The 22,912-nt window shown below is 43.1% G+C and overlaps 2 protein-coding genes across 2 annotated transcripts in view; both read left to right on the plus strand.

Moving 5' to 3' along the window:
- Window positions 1–22,912, plus strand: part of LOC1278098 (myosin-11) — a 109,390-nt gene that overhangs the window by 39,803 nt on the left and 46,675 nt on the right. The window lies entirely within an intron of this gene.
- Window positions 113–22,912, plus strand: part of LOC133392789 (uncharacterized) — a 36,239-nt gene continuing 13,439 nt past the window's right edge. The window contains exons 1-5 of the mRNA XM_061654199.1: window positions 113–424; window positions 16,500–16,975; window positions 17,583–18,834; window positions 21,344–21,493; window positions 22,667–22,909. Of these exons, the coding sequence (XP_061510183.1) occupies window positions 17,788–18,834; window positions 21,344–21,493; window positions 22,667–22,909 (1,440 nt within the window). The 5' untranslated portion in view covers window positions 113–424; window positions 16,500–16,975; window positions 17,583–17,787. The remainder of the gene's footprint in view (window positions 425–16,499; window positions 16,976–17,582; window positions 18,835–21,343; window positions 21,494–22,666; window positions 22,910–22,912) is intronic.

The following is a 22,912-nucleotide window of genomic DNA, read 5'->3' on the forward strand; positions in this document are numbered from 1 at the left end:
AGCTGTCTTCGTGGGTGCTGTTCACGGTCATGAGAAAACTCTCCTCTCTTCTAACGGGAACGAGGCACGTTTTACAGCCAGCAGAAATGCCAGTTTAGCTCCAGACATCAGCGCGGATGGTAGAGCATATGATTCTGTGTACAGTGTGTGCTGTTTGATTCTCGAATACGTAACGCAAGGTTAGCGCGCATTTCCTCTAAAGCGATTTTGTGGCGTATTTGTGTGGTGGTAGTATAGTGCAACCGAAAACCACATTCAATACGCACAACACAACCCCATGAATCGAAAATTTATTTACCAGTTCGTGGAAAGTTTTAATTGAGTTACCAGAGTTTCCAGTACGAATTAGTACAGAAAGATTCTTCTTCGTACATAGTGAGATTTCTTCGTCGGTTTCCCTTGATTCTGGTACATTTTACAACCGGTAAGTGATTATTTTAATTATATGCGAGCTATATTAAACTTTAATTATGCACGCTTCAATACCCGTATGGGACTATGAGGATGCTCCTGATTTACTTTCAACAGCCATAGTAATTACACAATATCTCATCTGTAGCGTTTAAGCATGTGATCATGATAATTATACCGCTTGTAATCTGTACCGTCTTGACAATTATGGTATACTTTACGAATTTATTTACGAGTCCGATGGCCTCCATCAAACGAGACTACTCTGTGCAACAAAAACCACAGTAATGAACCTCAGGAATCCATCCGGGAGAAGTGAAGGATGCTATTGATGCGTTGGAAATAGTTGGAGCACTACAGCGGCCAAGTGGTAGAAAACTTTACTCCCACTCTTCAGCTTCGAGCTCGTAAAGGAAAGGATCCGAGCTCATTTTAAAGTCTTTTTCAACTAGCAAGGAGAAGAACTTTGAAAGGAATTAGTGCTACAAGCTGTTCTAGCGTTACTCAATCTCCCAAAACCTTCTTGTAATTTGTTTGGTAAACTCTCTTTCCGAACCTTGCCGACAACCACCAAACCACCGTCTTGCCAAAACATACTGGCTTACTCTCTAAAGCACACTTAAACTGTGATGAATGAAACGTTTCATATTTGGTGTGGTAGATGGTGGAAATCGTCTCTCGTAAGGTCTTTGAACAGTACCCACGTCTTTCCTTGTTTCCCCATTGCTTTCCCGAGCGGCCTGGGTGATCCCCGGGAGTAATAAAAGCCTGCAGTCTCGGCATTAAGAAGTGGGTCGTGTGATGATGGCGGGATAATGCTTTTCGGCCTTTGCACGTATCACGGTGGAAATTTAATATCTGCCAGTCTGGTTCATTGTTGGCTTTCGGTTTCCCTGTCTGGGGGCTGCTGATTTCCAAAAAGTTTACTACTAATAAAGTCACCCACCAACAAGTCTTTGCTGGCGCGTAGCTAAATAGCTGACAACGCTTTAAAAACGGCAAAACGGGGGAGAAAGGAAACACATCCACACAAACGAGACAACAAAAGCGAGACTAGCTGACATCATATCCGAGTGCTTTTTGAGGTACTACTACGCGAACAAAGGCCAAAAGAAGAAAACGACATGGAAACCACTTCCAAACAACTCGAAACCGTCGGCATTGTAAGATGATCCAGGCAGTTAGGAGAGTTTATTTTCCATTTTGCTTACCGTCTGAGTAAGACAGTGGGAGGTTTTCCCATGAAAATTGTCCTAAAAACTGACAAAATGTTTTCGTGTATCAAGAAACACAACTCAAAACTTTTTTATCCTCGAAGGGAGAAGGAGGTGAATAAACTTGGGCACATTTTGTTGCTTTCACTTGTTGAAAAGCTCCCTTGCGTTTGCGTTTGCGTTTACGTTTGAGTGCGAAATTTTAATACAGATGAAAACAAACAAGTCCTGTTTTGTTCTATAGATTTCCCTCGACTTATTCCATTACTTCATACGTTTAGCAATGATTTGGGAGAAGCATAGCTAACGTTCCTCGGGGTCTTCTGCTAAACAATTTCCCCTCAACCATTAGCGAATCTCAAGATAATCATCCATCACCGTCTTGCTAATTATCGCATACGAAATAGATTCACTGCCCAATTATTTACCACCCCATTGTGCCGGACGAGGACAAAAACCTAAACAAATACGTCGAACAGAAGCTCCTCCCGCCGTTTTGGCGCTAGAAAAATTACCTTATTAAGCTACCTACGCCCACAAACAAACAAACAAAACCATAACGACACGCTCTAATGAGCCCGCTCGGACTAACACGTGCTAGTTACGGCAATAGTGCCCACGCAATGGTCCTCCATGGCGCAATGCATGCTGCTGCTGCTGCTACGCCGCCAGTACCGCTCGGTTCCGACATTCGGTAGAAAAGAAATGCGAAACAATATCTCAGAACAGTCGTAAGCATCGAGTCATTTATCAACCTCAAACCAAACACTAGCACCCCAGCGCACTGAACGATGAATTGGGAAAATTCGTTCCGAATGTGTGTGTGTGTGTGTGGCGGAAACGTTCAACGCGTCCAGGGTTAAAGTCATCGAACAATGGTGCTGTCCCTTTGGCGGAGTGCTGCCTGGAGATCATCAATTATGTTAAACAGAAAATGATGAACCTTTCATGAATACTAAATGCTTAAACTTATCAGAAAGTCTTCGGAAAGAGCTCTTTGCAAGTACACCACTTCGTCCGTAGTTGCGAAAGATTTTTATGTCCATCATCAGCCTGTGCCGCCACATCGAACCTTCTGTCTCTATTTTCTGCCAGTGTCACTAGCTGACATCCATCGTAAACCGATTCAATAATGCTGTAAAGCTGTACGTGGACAGTTTACACGTACGTACCACAAAGTTTCACATGCAATCAAAAGCCAATGCAGGACGGTACCATACAGGAACTCGATAGGAAGTTGCCCACTGCCTGTCTCATATGACCGTAAATAGTTGAACCCAACTGGAAAGTTAACACTCTCAACATGGAATTATGGTACAAAAAGGACAAACTTGACACACATTGCAGGCACGTAAAGATGGTGCCAGCCGATGGTGTGATCAATTTTAATAGCAAATCGTAGTAAAGTTTTTACATCCTTTTGATGGGCAATTGTGTGGCGTTTTGACATCGAATGCTTACTCAATTCTTCGTAAATTAAATATTTTCCAGCTTCACCTTTAGCTATTTTAAGACAATGATTACACCTACTTCGTAAAGCTCTTTCAGGAGGGTATCTTTCCGATCCTATCAGTTCTCACATACCTACATTCTTCTTCACACACCAAGGAGCATGTACAAGGAAAACAACCCTTCAACACGCGTTACAAGTAACGTGAATTCTTCAAAGTTTTCTCCCACCCTACTCTGACGTGTGGAAAAGACTCATACGAAGAAAAAAGGGATGCTTCAAGGAGAAGCTAGTTTGCACAACATCCTATTTTGCGCCTCTTCCTACATCGACATGCGTGTTCAATTTGATACGAAATATGCTTATCGTACCGGTAGAAAAAGTTCTCTTCCACGCAGGGGACATCTTTTACGGTAGGAGAGCCACTTTGCAAACAGAAACACACCCACACGAACTTTCGTTTAACCTTTCCGTTTTTCTTCCATTCAGTCTTAAGGTGTTGCCGAATGTCACATTCGTGTTTTGTCGTTGGGTTATTTATGTCAACCATAAGTGAAATTTATAACCAAGCTTATAACACGCCACCTTCATCTCCATTGCTTCTTCTCGGCATCCTCACACCCTTTCTATTGGAAAAGAGCTACCACGCCGATTTTGCTTCATTTCGCCTCTAACGCTTTTCCTCGTTATAACTCGTCAAGACCCATGAATAATATGGGACCATTATGAGAACATTAAACTTCAAGACCGTCAACCTTATTGAGCTTGCGGCATTCCTGACACATACCTTGCACTTGAAGCTTTCCACACTCAGCAAGATCCCAAACATACGCCCAAGAAGGGCGAATTCGGCAAAAAGCTACTCCCACTATACGCCCGTATCATGTGCAGGAAGTGGAGTGTTTATTGGATGACCATGTGCCCCGGAAAAGAGCATAAACAAAGCCTCTTTTAGGGTTGTTTCAATCTCACCGAGTAGGCACAAGAACCCGCCTTTGTTCTCACCGATGAACAATATCATGAGACTGAAGACCCAGGGACAGAGCATAACGCCTGGGATACAGCCACTGTAATAAAACCAACAAATGTATTACAGCGAGATATCCTAGAAGAAGGGTTTATAACGTGGAAGAAACCGTCCATTTTGTTATCTGCTTTTCATTGCACAGAATGCATTACCATCCCCTCATTGTGCGGCCTGAAGATGATCTTTGTGACATTGAAAGGTGACGTCTACTTTTTGTCAAACTTTTTTTGTTCGTAAGCAGAAGATGCTTTTATCTGACGATGTGCGTAACCCCTCCTGAAACAATGCCTTAAAAACCACATTGTTGCTACAACAACAAGACGTTTTACATCGATCTGCTCGTTATGACATCCTTGCCCACTCTTCCTTCTTTTCAGCTGGTACGGTACTCTTCCTGGTCCATTCATAACAAACCGGAAATACGCACAATTCGCATGGATAACAGTATGCGCGATTCTCTGCCACCATCGTGCGTCCCCTTTGTTAAACGATTTGATTTATGAGCTTTAAAACAATGCTCGTTAGTTACGGGGATGGAGCATCTTCTCACGAATGGCTAAGAGCTCTCTAGAACACTGTATGAGCTGAAAACACTTCGCTAGCACATATACAACGAAACAATGAAGCAGGAGCGCCAGACACGTGAAGAACGCGACAATGATTCATGTCAAGAAGCGGTGCTTGCCGTTGGCGAACATGAATCGTGACAGATCAAGCAACATGCATTATGGGAGCGAGCACGTGTGCAGAATGTTTGAAAGAGCCTCCACATACAACGGTGCTCCAATATGCTAAACTTCCGTGGGACGACAGGAAGTAACTGCAGACTTGTGGTAGATCGTTATCAACTTCCGCAAGAATCTCAATAAATGAAGTGTGAGAAAGTTATGAGCGCGTACTTAACGACATAATTTCGTTATAATGACACTTTGCACCGCGAGAGTGTCTTCATTAACAAACTTTTGCTTTGGGGGACACATTTTATGGAAGAAAGTTTACAGCTCATGCGTTTGTGAGTAAAACGTGTGACAAGAGCCAATCCTTTCATAGAAAAATCATCCCATTCTTTTTAGAAGATTGCGACACATTTTACAAAATTCTTTGAAATGTTTCATTGGATCCAAAACCTTAGTACAAATTGAAATCATAATCTAAATTAACAGCAAAAAAGTGTTGCAACACGTTCGTAGCTCACCTTCAGTACAACAATCTACGCAACCAGCCGCCAATGTACGACGTGTTTCTTCCCCTTCATTGTAACGCATGTGCTGACGCCTTTTCTTTTACATCAATTATTCATGCCCTTATGCTCAACCTGTCATGTCGACGTCCTAATCCAACTCATTCGTTCGTCTTCTCCAAGCACCTCAAAACACAAAAGGAAAACGCAACCAACTAATCCCCACAGGAATACAGCACATACACAAACAAACAACGAGCAATGATCGAAACAACGATGTCTAAACTTTTCAATTCGACCTTCATCATCCCATCCGGTCGACACCTTCAACGGATCCTCCCGCGTCAATGCGTTGGATGTGTGTGTTGCATTAACAAATTAATTTCTTGCTCACCTTTCTTCCTCAACAACCTCGAACCGTTATCAGAAGCCCTTCTGAAAAGTGTTTGAATTTTCGCCGAAGATGTACAGTAAGGCGTGTCTTGGTTTAAGCCCCCTGCAAGAGAGAGGTAAACTTTGAAAGAACAGTAATTTTTAAACTCCCAACAACCCTCATGACCAGTTCCCCGTACTGCAAGCTTGTTTCACTTTGACAAACACCAACCATACTCTTTCTGTTCGTTTCTTTCATTGTTTTCTGCCCCTGTTTTGCTACTAAAATATTGTAGCGTAAAATACTCCAACCGAGACACTTTTGCCCTACTTTCACCCAGGTACTCCCCTAATCAGTCTAAGCGATGGCTTCCTTCGCTTTTCATTCATGCCTTTGGCGGGGCCTATCTTTAAAGTCTTAAAAACAGCCATCAACTCCGTCATTTGCACGAGGCTTCTTACGTTACACGTCTTCTTGTAAGGTGATCAGGGGAAAATTATGAATGGGATTTTATGTTTCGCCAGCTTCAAGGTTTTCGTCGTTTGTGCTTTTTGGAGCGGAAGACATGAAGCATACAATTACCAAAACACGTATTAAAACGACCCCTGCCCTGAGCTTCACAATAAGTAATCGTGCTTCCAGGAAAGACAGCTAAAAAAGACACCTTCAAAAAGGCTAACTCAATGCTCTCCCACTGAGCGTGTCGTTTTATGGTCTTTGAGCATCTACACAAACGACGTAAATGCTTTGATCCGATTGAAAGTGAATGCAGTTTCATTTACACAATTCAATTTAATGCTACATGATTGCTTATTTTATATATTACGCAACACTCCTTGCTACAAAGTGGAACACTTGGCCTGTAAATGCACTCTACCGGTTTGTTACTGTACGCTGACATAATAAAGTCTTTGGACGAAATTGGATTTCAATCGTCACTCCACTCAACAGCTGACAGTCACACAAATGGTTTCTTTGAGTGAGATTTTCCATCTATTTCTTGTTTCCACTCAACGATCCTTTTTTTCTATTTCCAACAGCCTTACACATTCGAGTAGTTTTGCTTTGCACACTTCCATCTTTTATTTGCCTATCCATCTTCATAAGTGTAAACATGCGACTGTGAGTCGAGTGACCCACACGTTCAACAACCAACCATCCTTCATCCCTCGCTTCTCGCCATCTGGCCAACTGGAACCAGTCACGTACTTTAAATTGTGAACAAATATCTTCAACTTTATTACATTCTCGATGGCTTCTACACCCTTGTACGCCTGTCTTTGTTCTTCGTGTCACAATGGCTCACTCTCACATTCAACGATCTCACACGCCCTTACAACACATGGGCTCACATTTCATTTCACCGTTGGGTGAGCGACTTTATTGAAATTTTTCCATCTTTGCAACGGTCGACAGCAGTCCACAAAGTACACGGGGACATCTGACGAGCACGACAGGATCAATATTATGTAGGTCTCCCAAAGGGTTGCCCCCCGGTGGACAGCTGCGACCCACTGGCTTCGGTGACACACATGTACATGTTTGCGCTTGGGAGAGCTTTCCAAGAGCTTGAAGATGAAACGACAGCCAACTGACGAGACGAATGAAACCATTGAGGAATATACCCATGCATAAAAAAGCTCCCAGATAACAACAAATCCCAACCATCGGCCATCAAGCGGTAGCACATTAAAATGAAATGACTTCTGGAAATAACAAGCAGAAACAGAAGGCAGCAGGGAAAAATGGTAAACACAAAAGAAGATATGTCATGGCCACAGAATGCGCACTGAACAGCGCTTCTTGCTGCATCAAGCTTAAAGCACAAACGTCCTGCAAAGAGATCTTGCATGAGACCTCACAGATAAAAAAGCATAATAATATCAGTTCCAAAGACTGGAACAAGCATAACGGATGGAATAAAATACGGACAGTAAAAAAAGGAAAACTACTACAACAGACACACAGCATATCATCAACGTCAACGACGATGACTTTGGATAAGAGTCGGCAGAGGAGATGACGCTGAGCGGAAACGAAAGAACGTGACGTTTTCGGCAAACGAATCTTCCTACAGACGTAAAACTCTCCGAGTCGTGATTTTATTTCTTTTGCTGCAGAACGTTCTGTTGTGTGAATACATATCATCGATTGTCAGTCGTTTCGACTCGCCGTTCTTTATGGTGCGGATGTGAATGCTGTATTCTGTAGCGACGAATGCATCATGGTGCTACTGCTTCGAATATTGTGTTCTTTTTCACATTGTTAAGTCTTTGCCATTAGGATGTGAAGACAAATGCACGAGCTGGAACACTCGTCTGCCCATGTTGCTACCGCGAACAAACAGTACCGATAAGTGCCGAAAGAGCAAATTGAAGCTTAGCGTGTTTGGCTTCATTCACAATGGTTGCAATCCTTTTTGGATTGAGTATTTTATCCCCCCCTGCATAGGACATGGAAAAACGATGCTAGAGGAAAACAACTCAATTTTACGGAGGATACCGTTCAGCTACAGACAAGCATTGTAATCTTGTTTGCTACAATATAGTACTACACTTTGCTTTCTTCCTCCAGGTTTAAAGCTTGTTTTGCCTTTGATATGTTTATCAAAAGTCGGTAGCTTTTAATTGAATGTTCACCCACCACAACCACGCACGTTGCGACGCGGAGCATGAAACTTTGACCTCTATACGCAAACAAATTTCCCCTCACTTTAATTTCCGAACCTACAGCTTGCTGGTTTCCCTTTGAACACACATTCTTTTGGCCTGAGGGATATTCCATCATGATCTAACCCACAAACACACACATACAGACACACATCCCCGCCCAAACGATTGTGCTTTTACTCATGAGTGAAAAGCTAACATTAAAGGGCCTTTGAAAATGTGCCCCGGGCTGTTTTGGGAGCTCGAGCACAAGGTCTCCAGAGAAAAACATCGACCCCAGAAGGAGAAGGTAGGACCAAAAAAGGTTAATTTAATTTCACTCGTCGTTTTTCTACATCGCTTGTCCGTCCACCCGTTTCCCAATGGTTTGAGGCACGCCGGCTGGGAGCAATCACAGATCTGTTTTTCTGTATCCCTTTGCTTCGGTGTGTTGGGTGTGTCCGAGATTCATCCCGGTCTCGAAGGAGATGTTCTCTAATTTATTTCGTCTCATAAATGGAGATTCGTGTCAAGCGCTCGAAACCGACCATTCGACAAATAGATTCAATCTTTGCATTTAACGTACGTGCTGATTGCGGAATACAAATCATTGGTGGGATATGAATAATGATAGAATCTGAGCCAGTAGTAAACTATGGAGAATTGAATGAAAAATGAGAGTCAATTGAAATGTCGTTAACAATAATCAATGAACGGTATAAAGTTTGCTTTATTTTAATGGTGTGTTTTTAACCTCAACAATCATGAGCTTCAAATTTTCTGAACATTTTCTCTGTTTTTGATTTCTGATATTCCTAATTCGATCAATCCACCCTTTTTACCAAACGCATCACACGTCACTCATTCTACCCGAAAGTATCATTTCTATCTATCATACGATGTTTTTTTTCAACTTCTTCAATCCTTCGAATCGCCCACACACAAACATCCTTTCCTTTCACATCTCGCCGGGGTTGACAGTTTGGCAGCAAAATGTTAAAAAGGATATCTACGCACTCAGCAAACATCTCCACTTGCCAGCGGCCTTTTCTGTTCACCGCCATCATGGGCATAAAAAGATGATAAAAAAACTCTCAACACGTGTCTGCATTCGATGCTGTCGATTTATGCCGAACTGGTTGAACGGATCAAAGAATCAATCCTTGGTTTAAGGACTTTTTAGCATTTTGTGGTTTTCTTTTTTTCTAGATGATCTTACGATTTGTAATGGGTTTGAGTTTCAATTACCATTTTAGTGGAGACATGATTTCCACGATGATAATGATTGGAAATGAATATTTTTGCTTAATTTCTGGGATTGTGTTTCGTTTAATCGTATACTCCATTCAAACAGCATTTGCTCTTTCTATTTGTCCACTGAAATTATCCCTAAAAGACAAATCGTGGCTCCCCAATAGAACATCCCCAATCGAAGTTCCATTCCCTAACCGGAAGCTCCGTACTGTTCATATCCTTATCGCAACACACTCGAGGGACATCTTTACATTCTTGTTTTCTCTATAAATTCGCAGACCCAGCGTCTGGCGACAACAGTGCTCTCTTGTACCATCCTTTATCCTCCAACAAGTCAACGGTCTGAGATGAGATTTGTGATTGCGATGAGGCTTGTGACCAGTGGGAGACACATGTAAAAAATACAAAAACATGTACGACATCTTTCCCAGATGACGATTAGAACCGACCAGTCCGACTTCTCCCTTCCAACTTCGAAATGGAAAGATATATGGTCAAAAATTCATTATTGATGGCATTCGCTGCTCCAAAGTTTCGGTTCTTTTCTATGTGCTGGGTTCTGTTCCTACTACCCCCAGACCTCTAGTCGACGGCGATGAATGGCCGTGTTTTTTGGAAGCACGTGTAGAATGACTGCTCTACGCCAACGCCATCCCCGGATATCCGCTTCCTTGGGGGAAAATTCAATCGAATTCGAATGGAACGGATGAACGGATACAGGCATCAAGCAACAAGCAAACTTCCGACCAACACAAACAAAACAACCACCAACACCCTGGAAAGAGGAGAGCCCAGTACAACAATAAACTTCAGGACAGCATTTAGTCAGCAAAAGTGGAAATATTTTCTTGCAACGCTTGCAAAAACTTCCCTATGAAGCAACATTTTGCATAGCTAAGAGTATACTGCTACCACTCAACTTACATCGTTCGATTTTTGACATCATCTGAACGGCTCATCGACCAAACTGACAGGGCAAAGGATGCTTTCTTACAGTGAGATCAGCTGCACATATTCATGAGCTCTTAGAAATAATCAAACACGGTTCAAGGAGTAAAGCATGATATGTATACATCTTTGATAAGACAAGGCATTTTGGTTATGTTTTTTCACCTTTTAACATCGTCTCTCCGGTAGCCTTTTGGACCAAAACACACCAAAATCCTCTGTTTTTTTACCTCGCTCGGAGAAGCGCTGGGAAAATCATTCAATTTTCTCGAATCAATCAACCACGCTCTGAAGGGAGAAAGGATTGCGTTTTGCATCAACGCCAAGGATCACGCTACAGGCAACACGTTCATCAGATCGAATGCCTTCCTAGTGCTATCGATGCGAACTAGCAGCGAAATTCCTACACCTATTCCGACGAACAGGTCTACCGTGCAACGCGCCACGCTTCGTTCGTTATGACGGTTTTGAGCTGACGGTTGATCTGCCTGACGGTGTAGCTTGAAATTCCGAATTGGAAAGCTCGCAGGCCTTTTGTATGATGCATTTTGCTCTGAAGTGTACTTCTCTTGAAACGCTTCCACGTATGATGAGTTCGATGTTGTGTTGTGTTTTGTACTTTCTGCGAAGCATTTCCTGTTTTTCAATCAAACACTTTCTGCAACAACGACCTGCAGGTATTATTGGAATACAGCCAGGTCATGAACGTTGAGTGTCCTATCAATTCTAAAATAAGGTAACGTTTATTGGAATCTACCAAGGCGATAAACGTTCGGGCAATAATCAAGCAAAGTTAAATAAGTTGCTTGCATCCTTTGCTATCAACTGTTGAACTTTCGTGCATCAATATTAGCATTAAACTGTATTGCAACTGCAGACACTTTTACCTAACACCAACATAACCCACCAAAAGCAAACGACCCTCGGCGCATGATTTAAGGTGAAAGTACCAACACCCAGACGATTGCTTCCTTGATCGGAAATTTCAATTTGTTCATCGCAAATTTATTTAGCGCAATAAAGCATAATAAAATAATCCATTAAAGTGGTCTCCGGTTCTGGCACGATGTTCTGGTGCAAATGCCAGAAAAAGAGCTTCTTGTGCTGGTGGTAATGGCACTGCTACTGCTCTAGTTTTATCCCATCTTTGCATCGCAAAAGCGTGCACCGGATTATATTATAAATTCCGGACAGGATTCTCGCTACTCAAAATCTTCATCTTTTACGACCGCCGTGCCATCGCCGTAGGGATGAAATAAAATCGAAGAACGAGAACTGAGTCAAACGGTAAAAAAGGGATGCAATTGGCTCGCTCGAGTGTCTCTAATCATTGATTATGGATGCATTTTTAACATGCATCTAGGCGAGCGTCGTCGTACTGATTTAAATTGTGGATGAAACTGGAGTAGGACGGTTTATTTATGGAAGAAAAACAAACTCCGAATCGAATAACGTGGTTTAAATAAGAGATTGATTTTTAATTAAGAATTGGAAAGTACATAACAATATTTATTCACAGCCAAATCAAACCAAAGTTTGTGTTTAGATTTTGGATAAATTCATTGTTTCAAGAATTAATTCTAACAAACTTTGTACTAAGAACATTAAAGACAGCTTTTTATGACCAAAGATACATTTTATGTTGCCCTTTTTATCGAATAGCCTACGAGAATGTTCCACTGTCTGCGGTTTATGTTACGGTTATTGGATTAGTTGTTTGTGAGGGCATCGCTCCCTGGCGTCGGGCGCTTTTGGCTGGAAGTGTCCTACGAGAGCGAGAAGTGTTTGCTGCTGCCCGGTGGTATGCTGCTATGCTGAGCTATGTTTGATGAATAAATCATAAATCAATTTACGCTCACACAGTCACACCACATGGTGGGCGCGGGCTTGGTCGTGGAGCTTCCGGCTCGCTAGGCCTAATGGTCGCCAATACCCTATTATCGATGCATCTAGCATACTCAAACGAACACGAACAAGCGGAGAGTTTTTGCTCTTCTTCACCATCGCCATTTTATTGATCGATGCTCTTATTTGGCTGCTCTATCATAGACACCGATGTTGTGTCTGCCCTGTCCTTCCACTAGCACTAGCAGTTTGGCAGCTCTGGCAGCTGTCAGAACTGGCCAGGATAGCAATTTGATTAATTAACCTACATTCAATTTATTGTCACTTTTAGAAGCCCAAGCGACCCCGTAATCACGCTGAAAGTGGTTCGACCAAAGGGCCAGCCTGTTTTTTTGTTCCTCTTTAGCTGCATCAAACTCGCGTACATCAAACATGTGAAAAATCATACCGCTTTTAGATATCGCTCAACGTTCTCTGAAATCCCATCAAACGAGGCTTAAAAGGTTGCCGAATGCGGGACACTCATTTGCGTAACTAATTGATGCGAAAGAATATTTATTCACTTTTCACAGTCTGACCCATGCGTACGTGCGTGGGCCTTGTTTTGGTGGGACTGGGACACTTTCTCACACTAACAAAGCGAGTAGCTCAGGGACGTCGTTAGATCTCGTCAGTGCCAAATTTGTTCGACAGGTTTTTTCCTATGACAGTCAAAAGGGATAAGGCAAAAAAGTCCCATCTGGTTGGCTTTTAAAGGCTCTAAACGAGGCGGATCCATCCTCATTTGCGTATTCACACGAGCGACTCCCACAAGGGTCGTTGTCCCTCGGTGAACCTTTCGATATTAATGAATTCCATGCGGTTTCTGCTCTTTGTTTGAATCCCTAGATCCAGATAAGCCATTGATGATGCGGCACTTTCTAATCCTTCGAGGGATTTAATTACTCGACATATAAAAAGAAGCACGGTCGGATCAGACGTTGGTCGATTGCCAATCGATTAGGCTTTTCGTGGTGGCGTAAGAGATTCGGTATTTGAGATTCAATCGATTGAAAACAAAAGCGTATTGAAATCCTTCGATGGATTATCTTTGATCCATTAGTGTTTTTTCTGTAAATTCCATATGCTTACAAGATTCATCCTCATGCCATAAAGCTATAAATGTATGAACAAACCATCGCAGGTCAACTGTTACAAATTGCGGGAATAAATAACTTTTGATTACAATTTGCCTGCATGACTGAGGTTCGTTAGCACCGCATGAGCGCGAAACAACACATTACAGCCCCTTAATAAACACATCTTAGCACCAATTTCGGTCTTTCACTTCGTCACGGACCATCAACAAAAAAGTATTGACCATTTAACAGAACGATCCGTTTGTATTCGTTCGAAAGATTAATCTTGCTCCAACCGCCTGTGATTTGATGGGGAAGGAAATTCAGCTATCCACCACACACACATATATTCATATCCACCTTCCAAACACCTTCCACTAAGCTTACCCCTGCGGGCAAAAGTGATTTTTTTCCCGATCGCGAACGCTTTTTCGTGCTTCATCCCATTTGATCCTTTTACGCCAACAAAGCACAAAGCCCGCCAGTCACGCCGAGCGCGGGAAGTACACTGTACGATGAATAAATTCGTTAAACTCCCCCGAAAAGTCAAACGTGCTGCTCGATTCGAGGCACGTCCGCAATGCTTAACATGCCCCACCGAATAATGGAAGCCAAACGCTATTGATTTAGCCCCGTTTTATCGGAATTCGTGATTGCGCGAGGCTTATGTAAGTCGGAAGTTGTTGTTACTGGTGGCCCGAGCGAGTGGAAATTACGATGAGATCTGAAGTACCGGGGTTGAACGTGAAAATTGCATCGAAGGCCTAGGTATCCTGAGGAAATCCTGATAGATAAATCAAATTATCGAACATGATAGCGGATATTGGTGGGGTTTAAATTAAAGCAGGAACAAGCAACTGAAATTCGTTTGATCTGCTCAGAATCTGTCTGGTTTATCATATGCAAACATTTATACGTAGTACTGGATTAGTCAAAGACTACATTGTTATTGTTAACCTGCACGAAATGATGAAATTATACCAAAACTAGATACAGATTCATGGTAGCCCCACTTTCATGGAATTACCAGACACCGGGCGGATCCTTCGTCCACCGAATCCAGGAATTAACAAACCTTACTAAGATATGCTCACGTAGACTTCCCAAACCGTTCACCATAACCTTTCGTTGGACTTGTTCGAACTAATGAACTCACCCAATGATAACATTTATTGGTAAAATTATACTCTTCCATTAATTGCCGAAACTCACACCACCGAAAGGGCTCTCCCTATAAAGGACGCATGAGTGAATTCGCCCCTCATTGTTGCTTGTTGTTGGATCGCTATCAAGCTACAAAACTCAGCGTTAATCACATGGCCAATGATGAGAACATGTATAGGCAAACCAACACACCCGCAAGCCGTCCTCTTGCTCAGGAAAAATGGCACAAAAATAGCACTTGAGCGGGATCAACAAGGAGCGAAGAGATGGGAAACGCACAAGGCGAAACAAGCTCACAGCAACATCATTGCCACGAGCTTTAAGCACCGCAGCACCATAGCTACCTCTATTAGCTTCAAGCGGATCTCAAGTGTGTATGCTCGTTCGTTAGCCCGTTGCCCATCAGCCGAGCGCTTAGCAGCGTTTTCCGTTGCCGATGATCCTTGGCACGGCTTCAGCAACAACGTAAGCATCAGCAACATAAATACATTATCGTGGTTTCCTCACCTAGTATTTCCTTGCTGTTCATTGCTCCCAGCTGCTTCGTATTGGTGCGTTCGTGTACGTTCCTTCGACGCTCGCTTGAACGACGTTATTTGTTCGCTTGATTCGGTAACAGCCTTAATAGGAGAAATCATTTCACCGAATTTGGGCCAAATGTTTGGAATCATGATTAGACGAACAACTACGTCATTGATGAGCATCAAGCGGAAGAATGATTCCAAAGACAACAGCAACACAAAACAAACACAACGAGACGCTTGGTCACTTTCAACACATTCCTCGAAGGTCAATATTTGTCTTTCAAGCTTAATTAGCCAATCAGTTGTTAAAATGAATGATAAACATTGTTTGGGTTTGATGGACAAGATGATAACATTTGTTTTCTCTCAAAATTATGGTCAAAGTTTCTAAGAATTTCCAGTTTTATATCAATTTTGTAAATCAATTTGGAAAATGAAAAAAAGTTTTATTACCGGTTAAGTAACAAACATACCAACAGCAATAAATCACAATGATTGTACATATCAATTTCCTCCCATGACACACAGCAACTCCCATTAATTGTGCGAGCTCTTTTGATGAGCCGAGACGAAACAGATTTATGAGCATTAAACACGAAAGCAATTACAACAGCTATGATTGGGACGCTTTTTTACACATCCCGATGCTGGACAGGAAATCCCAAAGCCCCATTGAACATCACCATCGTATGTATTATTTTACAATAAACCATTGCGTACACGGCTCAATTTACCTTTTCACGGCCGTCAACCACAAACACACTCCAGCATCATGTCTATGATTGTTGTACAAGCTTAATGAACATATCAACCACAAGCTATCACGGAGCAAGGGAGAGGGTGGAAAACGATAACATCATGGTAATAATAGCCCATGGAGCGGATTTTCATGGAAAAAGATACACCACAAATGACAACTCCGTGGAACTATCTCGTTGTGGTAGTATCTGCAATCATGGGAATTTTCAGTTCTACCTCTTCGCAGGATTATAATTACTTGTTCCATTACACAAGCTAGTTTTTGCTAAAACCCATCTTTTACAGTTCATGCAATATTCGAGAAATAGCATTTAAAACATTATTTGGTAAACATGGGTAGTATGTTTGACCTTTCGATTAAGGCTGGCATAATTCGCAGTCGTATGTATTGTTGCGCGAGCAAACAGATTGTCCTAAGTAAATATATTACATGCGCCTCGTTCTAAGCAAACTGACGCATATCCTTCGATCGTACACTAACCATCATTTTCCAGACAAACACTATTATGCACACATCACCACCACCAAATCGATCTCTAAGCTTTTGTACAATAAATCATTCCGTTTTTTTCCATTTTTTACAGGTTTCACAATACATCTGGCGACTTTCCAGCGAGCCTCAGGGAAATCAATGGTAAACGAGGTGGTTCTCGAAACATCGCAAGATAAATTCATGTTCAAATTCAAGTAACAACACACGAGACCTTCTGCGAAGACTGCAACAATATGCAAAGAACATTCCAACAGAAAAAAGTCCTTTCTCACGAATCCTGCAAAAGCGAATCAAGCTTTCCCGGCACAGTTGCACTAAAAGAAGGACCACATGATAAGGGCATGAAGGAACGACACCAAACTCACCATGGCTACTGAAATAAGAGCTCCTTTTTGCTCGGGATACCTTGTGGCAAAGGAGAAGTACTGAAATCATCCACAAACACCACACAGGTGAACGTGGGGTCAAAGGATAATTGAAATAAAGATGCAAATAAGGATCATACACCGTAAGAGTAACGAATAAGCAGGAACTGGCAGAAATCAAACGAACACGAGTCCCAAACAAGTATGTGTTTTTCCCAACCAAAACGACCACAATTTCCATGCAATTCTTCCTGTGAGCGAAACGTAAAATATTCACAAGTCAGTGCACATTGCTGAAGGTAGCATCATTCCACCGAAAAGGGTCTTTCTAACAGGAATAGTTCTTCGGTTCGCTCTTAACGATGTTTGGGATATTTTGAACCTTTTTCGTAGCCACAGTAACGCTAGCCAATCCGATGCAGCTGGAAGCTAATCCGTTGCCAAAGACACATCTAGTGGAAGGACATTACCTCGTTAGTAACTTGCTCCACATTTTCCTACTAGCGACAAACAACCGACCACCGAAAGGGGTTTTTCGTCGCTTTTTGCTTCTTTTCATTTGACCTTCGTGCTTCGAACTTTCCATACTGCGAAGGTTGGCTTCAAAAGGACAACATTCATCCTATCACTTTCTTTCATGGACTGTCAGCTTTGCGGTTATCGATATGCTTTGGGGTAGTGGAGAGAGTGATAGGAACCAAAGATTATTTGATTCCACAATTTATTGAAGACCATTTGATGTTATCAATGCAGGTATAGTTTACCTTTCCCAGCATTAATTGCAAGTCTTTTTTGTTGTTCTCAAATAGCAATGATCTGAACGTGTTCGGTGCAATGGAGAGATGTCCTCCTCGCATTCTTGTGCTTGGCAGTGCCAATTGATATTTGATAGGAAATAATGGTTGGAAACGTAAAACGTTTCAAGTAAAGTGTTGGTCCAGCGAAACGGCCATTCTCCAATTGCATTGAACTGCGCGTTCCTTCAAACACCGTTCCGAAGTAGGACATCACAAAATGACAGACACTAATCGCAGCAAACAGAGCTATCTGCACAAACACAACGGAAAGATCGATCCGCAATCAGTGCAATCCCCACCGGGACAGCTCTCGACAGGCTCGAACACTACCGAACATGGCCGTGCAGCCAGCCATACCGGGGGTTCCCTGAAACGTAACAATAGTCATCATCAGCGATTGAAAAAATCAAACACAAGCACCCTTGAACGAACCTCTAATGGTGGCCCCGTGGAGTACGGAGCGGATCGAACTGGTGGCAGCTTCAGCCATCATCATCATCAGCAACAGCAACAACAGACCGGAACGACCGCTACGAGATCCGGCGCCGGTTCCAGTCTAGCCAATAGCTGGTCGAAAACATCCAGCAGCAGCACCTCGCAATCCACATCGCATGGTCCGGCGGAGCAAACATCACACCCACTGGACACAGCGGCCAGCAGTGGTCGACCTCCGGGGACAAATTTAACACCCACCGTCGTCAAAACGGAAGCATCGCTCAGTGACGATTTTAAACGCTTCCACACACTACGCAACAGCTACGGCGGCAAATCCAATTTAAATGTAAATAACACCGACCAAACGATAAAATCGCAGGTCCTGCTTCACCAGCAAAAGCTGCGAGAGTACTCGCGACAACTTCCAGCACAGCAACAACAGCCGCACCATGACAACGATAGCTACTCAACCTGCTCCTCGTCTCAGTCGGACTACCAGCATCCCCAGCAACCGCAGCATCATCAGCAGCAGCACCATCGCCACAAGCATCACACACACTATCGAGTGCATCACCATCAACACCATCAGCAGCAGCAACAGCAGCAGCAGCAGTATCCCAATGTCCAGCTGGCTCAGACCATCTACCCCATCTCTGCCACGGTCGCCGCAACTGCCACATTGACACGCGCTGGCGGTGGAGGTTCGATATTGAAAAATGCCAACAGCAGCACCAGCCATCAGGACCCGGTCGGCAGCCGGAACAGCCTCAAACGAGGTCCGGGTGGATTAAGCACGCTGTCACTCTGCAGCTGCGACGCGGAAACGGAGGTAAGTGAGTCATTATTACAGGAATTTCCTTCTCATCTGCTGCTTCCTTTCGTTCCTGTTTCGCTCTTTTGCTTTCATCCATTTTCAAACATCGATGGAATAGAATGGGGCATTGGGGTGGAAGAGAATGAAATGACCGATATGGTTTGTTAATCATTGACGTTCGCTTTGATATAAGTTTTTTTTATTCGATAACAAGTTGAAGTTGAAGGCCGACATGGAAAATAACCAGCTGGAGTGGTATTACAGTGGCTATTATATTTCTCTCTCTTCATAAAGGATGCAGAACGCCAAAGGCATCACGTGATTTATGAATTTATTTTCAATAACTCAGATTATGCTTGAAACTTCCTTTAAACCTGCTCCAGCATAGTCCTTAGAACAACGTCAGTTCATTGAGAAGTTCGTAGATTAAAACAAACTTCCATTGAGCCATTCCCTGGAATCACTTGTTTAATCTCTCACGATCTCATAAACGCATCACGCTCCCGAGGCTATAAAAATTAATGTGTCTTTCAACAGGGGAAAAGAAATCCCTGTCGCTGACTCGTTTTCTAATCTCCTTAATCGCAGGAAGACTCCATCCATCTGCACGAAAGTAATTCCACGGATTCCTCTATTTTTAGTCGATAATCGCTTCCGTTGGGTCAATATCATTTATATAACGGAACGACCAACGTCTTGACACTTCGATACTGACCGCCAACAAGACCGCCCTCCACACGACCAACGATTGTAGAGCCGACGGCAAAGCCCAGTCATTGCAGCTGACCTGATGACTTCTTTTGCCGTCAGCAGACGTCGTCGGGCCGGTGGAATGGGAGTTTGTAATTAATTTTCTTAATCACGTTATCATCATACTTCCGCACAAGAAGCGCCGTAGACCATAAGAATAAGAAGCTACCGTGGGCGAAATATTACGTCAATATTGCCGAGCGACTCGGAAGCTGTTGATATGCGTTGGAGGAAAGAACAAGGACACGGCAAGATGGAATGTTTTTTGTCCTGCGCTGGAGATAAGCAAGAGAGAAATGAAAATGGAATCGAATAACGCCAGCAAAACGTAACTTCAAGTTTTCGGCCCCATTACCAGAGAAACCTCACAAATCCAAGCTTTGGGAACGATACGAAATAGAATAAGCTAGATTAAACATTTCGGCTTATCGCCTGAGATTCAAATTGAAAATTCATCTTTCACTCTGGTTGAGAGGCGGGGTGTCGTTATTGCTTTCTCAAGGGCGTCGATTGGACTGATGCTTTTACAGCACCAAGTCTGCTGGTGTAAAAATTGCCTGAAAAGGACGATGACCTTTAATGGGAACTTCTCTCCGGTCAAGTGGTGCGGGTAGAAGTTGCTATTGAAAGCTTTGGTTTACACGATGAAAGTTTTTAAAGCTCACACTCATTCTTAGAGGTAGAAACTTTCCCGCCTCGGGAGCTATATTTAGAACCTAATCATTGATTAGAATCAATTACTTTCCTCATCTACACAGTGAAACTTAACGGATGGGCCTCCCATTTTGTTGAACAGCCCTTAACTGAACCGATGAATGCAGCTAATTACATATTTCATTTGAGGTTAATTCAAGCTCACATCACAACCTCAGGAATGTGAATGTGTTGATTTTGTAAAGCAAATTGACGTTCTCACATTCCCATTTAACGTTTTAAAACCTTTCATCAATGCCCATTTGGTACTTCAACTCACTCTAAAGACCCTTTGCATTACTCAATGGATCGTATCGAATGACTATATTGGTTTCAGGCAAGGCGAATTTCTGCCTTCTCTCCAGCATCCTTCTCTGCATCTCACTTTCATTTCTTTTCGAATCATCTAAAACCTTTCTGTTTCTATCTTACCGATCCTTCACCACACTACATCACCTCCAAATGTACGAAATAAAGCTCACAGTTACACAAATTGACCAATAACCGTACGTAATGGTGCTATTCACACATCAAATACATATCTACAGCCTGTTCGGTCTCATGATGTAGGCTTGTGGTCTTGGCACTCTGGACGAAATAGCTGACAGGGCTCTTCTGATCACGGCCCGAGTGGTTCGTCCAAAGCAGGATGTGTGGACGTGTGAAAGTGTCACTAATATGGTCTGCTAATCTATCATTTCCTTACTTTTGCTGGCAGTTTCATCCCAATTAGCCCTCAGCTTGATGTGTTTGCCGGACACGATGCCAAAGTTTGGTTGCCTTTCTACTGAATGAAGGCATTCGACACTGATTCCGGTGTTACTCTACACTTTCACAGTTCGAGAGCAGCCCTCACATTTAATGCCTAGTAACTTCACATTACTCTGGCCATTTTATCGCTTCGATCGGACTATTTTCAGGCCAGTCTTTTTCTCGTCTCCGATTTCATTCTATCGCTTCCCTATTCGTCTCTTCAATAGTCTTGCTGTTATTAGCCATTTCTCTGGCTCCACGGCACAGCATCCCTTCCACTTTTCTTATGTCGTTCTGTTTCGTTTTTCTCCGAATCAAATATTTACAGATAATACCGAATCCATTAAGGCCATTATATCAGTACAGCCTGGACAGGAGAAATCCTCGCCAACACACCTACACGTGCGAGCAGAACGCACAGATTCTGCTGCGACTGGAAAAGGACCGTCAGAAGAAGTTCGGCTCCATGGGAAAGTTGGTAAGTGTTTATTCGTTTATGGCTTCGTTTCGACTGAGATTTTATTTCCATGCGATTTTGGTGGAGGTTTGGTCGGTGATAGGTTTGAATTGATCTTCGGAGGGTGGAGTTATCACTGTTCTTGATGTCTCTCCCCTTAGACGAGTTCTGTGTTAGCACGCTAAAAGACTTTGGAAGAGTACTGCCGTGAGCTATTTTGCATCACTTTGAAGACGCTTACATTACACTCACGTACCTGTCACGAACAATTCGCTTCTAAAATGGGCGGTTTAAAGGCATCGTTCGACGTACGAATAGATAAAAGCGTAATGTATGATACTGGCTCCAGGCCGTTTGGTGTACTGTAACAACAAATTCTACCTCCCATAAGATGCTGTATTAGCATGAATCGAACAGGAAAAGACAAGACCATTAAACGCTTCTCTACATCCACCGACTCATGGTTCCAAGAATTTCAAGACCCTAGCTACAGCAGGTCTAAGCAGCGCTCAAGTGACTGGAGACTTGCTTTGAATTCAACAGACCCGAAGCTAAACGGCCCACATTCAACCGTTTCCAGAGCGGATTCAAATTTCCACAATGACAGAAACAATTAGCTTTCTCCCTGCCAGCAGCATGGAAACAACAAACGATAGGACCAACAGGGCGCTCTTCATCAACGGCATGACGAAAAGGCGCTTGAGAAAACTAATTTGCTAATGAAAACTCAACCAGCATCTCACTCAACCCGGGCACTGTCTGCCACGCTGATGTATCTTCCTTTTTGGGGTTCCTCAATTTTGGCTGTTTAACTGAAACGGTTGAAGCCTGCTTTTTCCCGCTCCCTTTCCCGTACTGTTTCGAGTTCCATTAACATTGACGTTTTGCGGCTAACATAAACGACCTTTCCCACACTGGCAACGGTCTAGTCGCGTGTGATGCGTATCATTTTCGACATTTCTGCCGTTTGCAACCACATCCTCCGACAACATCACGCCGAAAGCCACTGTTTAACTGATGTTTAAGTTATACTCCAACTCTACAACACCAACACCATGGCCACAGCATCCGACAAACGTGACTCCGACGACCAACACTTCCGAAATACTCCGACCAAAGTTTTCTCATAGCGTGAAAATTGTGCAAAACTACCATTAATGCATCAATTCCTCCTGTTATCAACTCACTTCACAGCATCTCACCACATCAACCGGCGACTTGAGTGTAGCACCCGCAGCGATGCAACGACACTCGAGCATTACGGGTGCATCCGTACCGACCTCTTCCGTTTCGACTCCCACTCCAACGCCTCCTCCACCGGCTGCTGCCACTGGGCCGGCCGGAAAAGTCAGCGGAAACGCGTGTAAGGTGGTCGCCAACGTGCTCACATTCGACTGCCAGCATGGATCGTACTCTCGGGGTGATAATTATACGGAGGTA

This window comes from Anopheles gambiae, chromosome 3 (assembly GCF_943734735.2).
Source record: "Anopheles gambiae chromosome 3, idAnoGambNW_F1_1, whole genome shotgun sequence".
Taxonomy (NCBI): domain Eukaryota; kingdom Metazoa; phylum Arthropoda; class Insecta; order Diptera; family Culicidae; genus Anopheles; species Anopheles gambiae.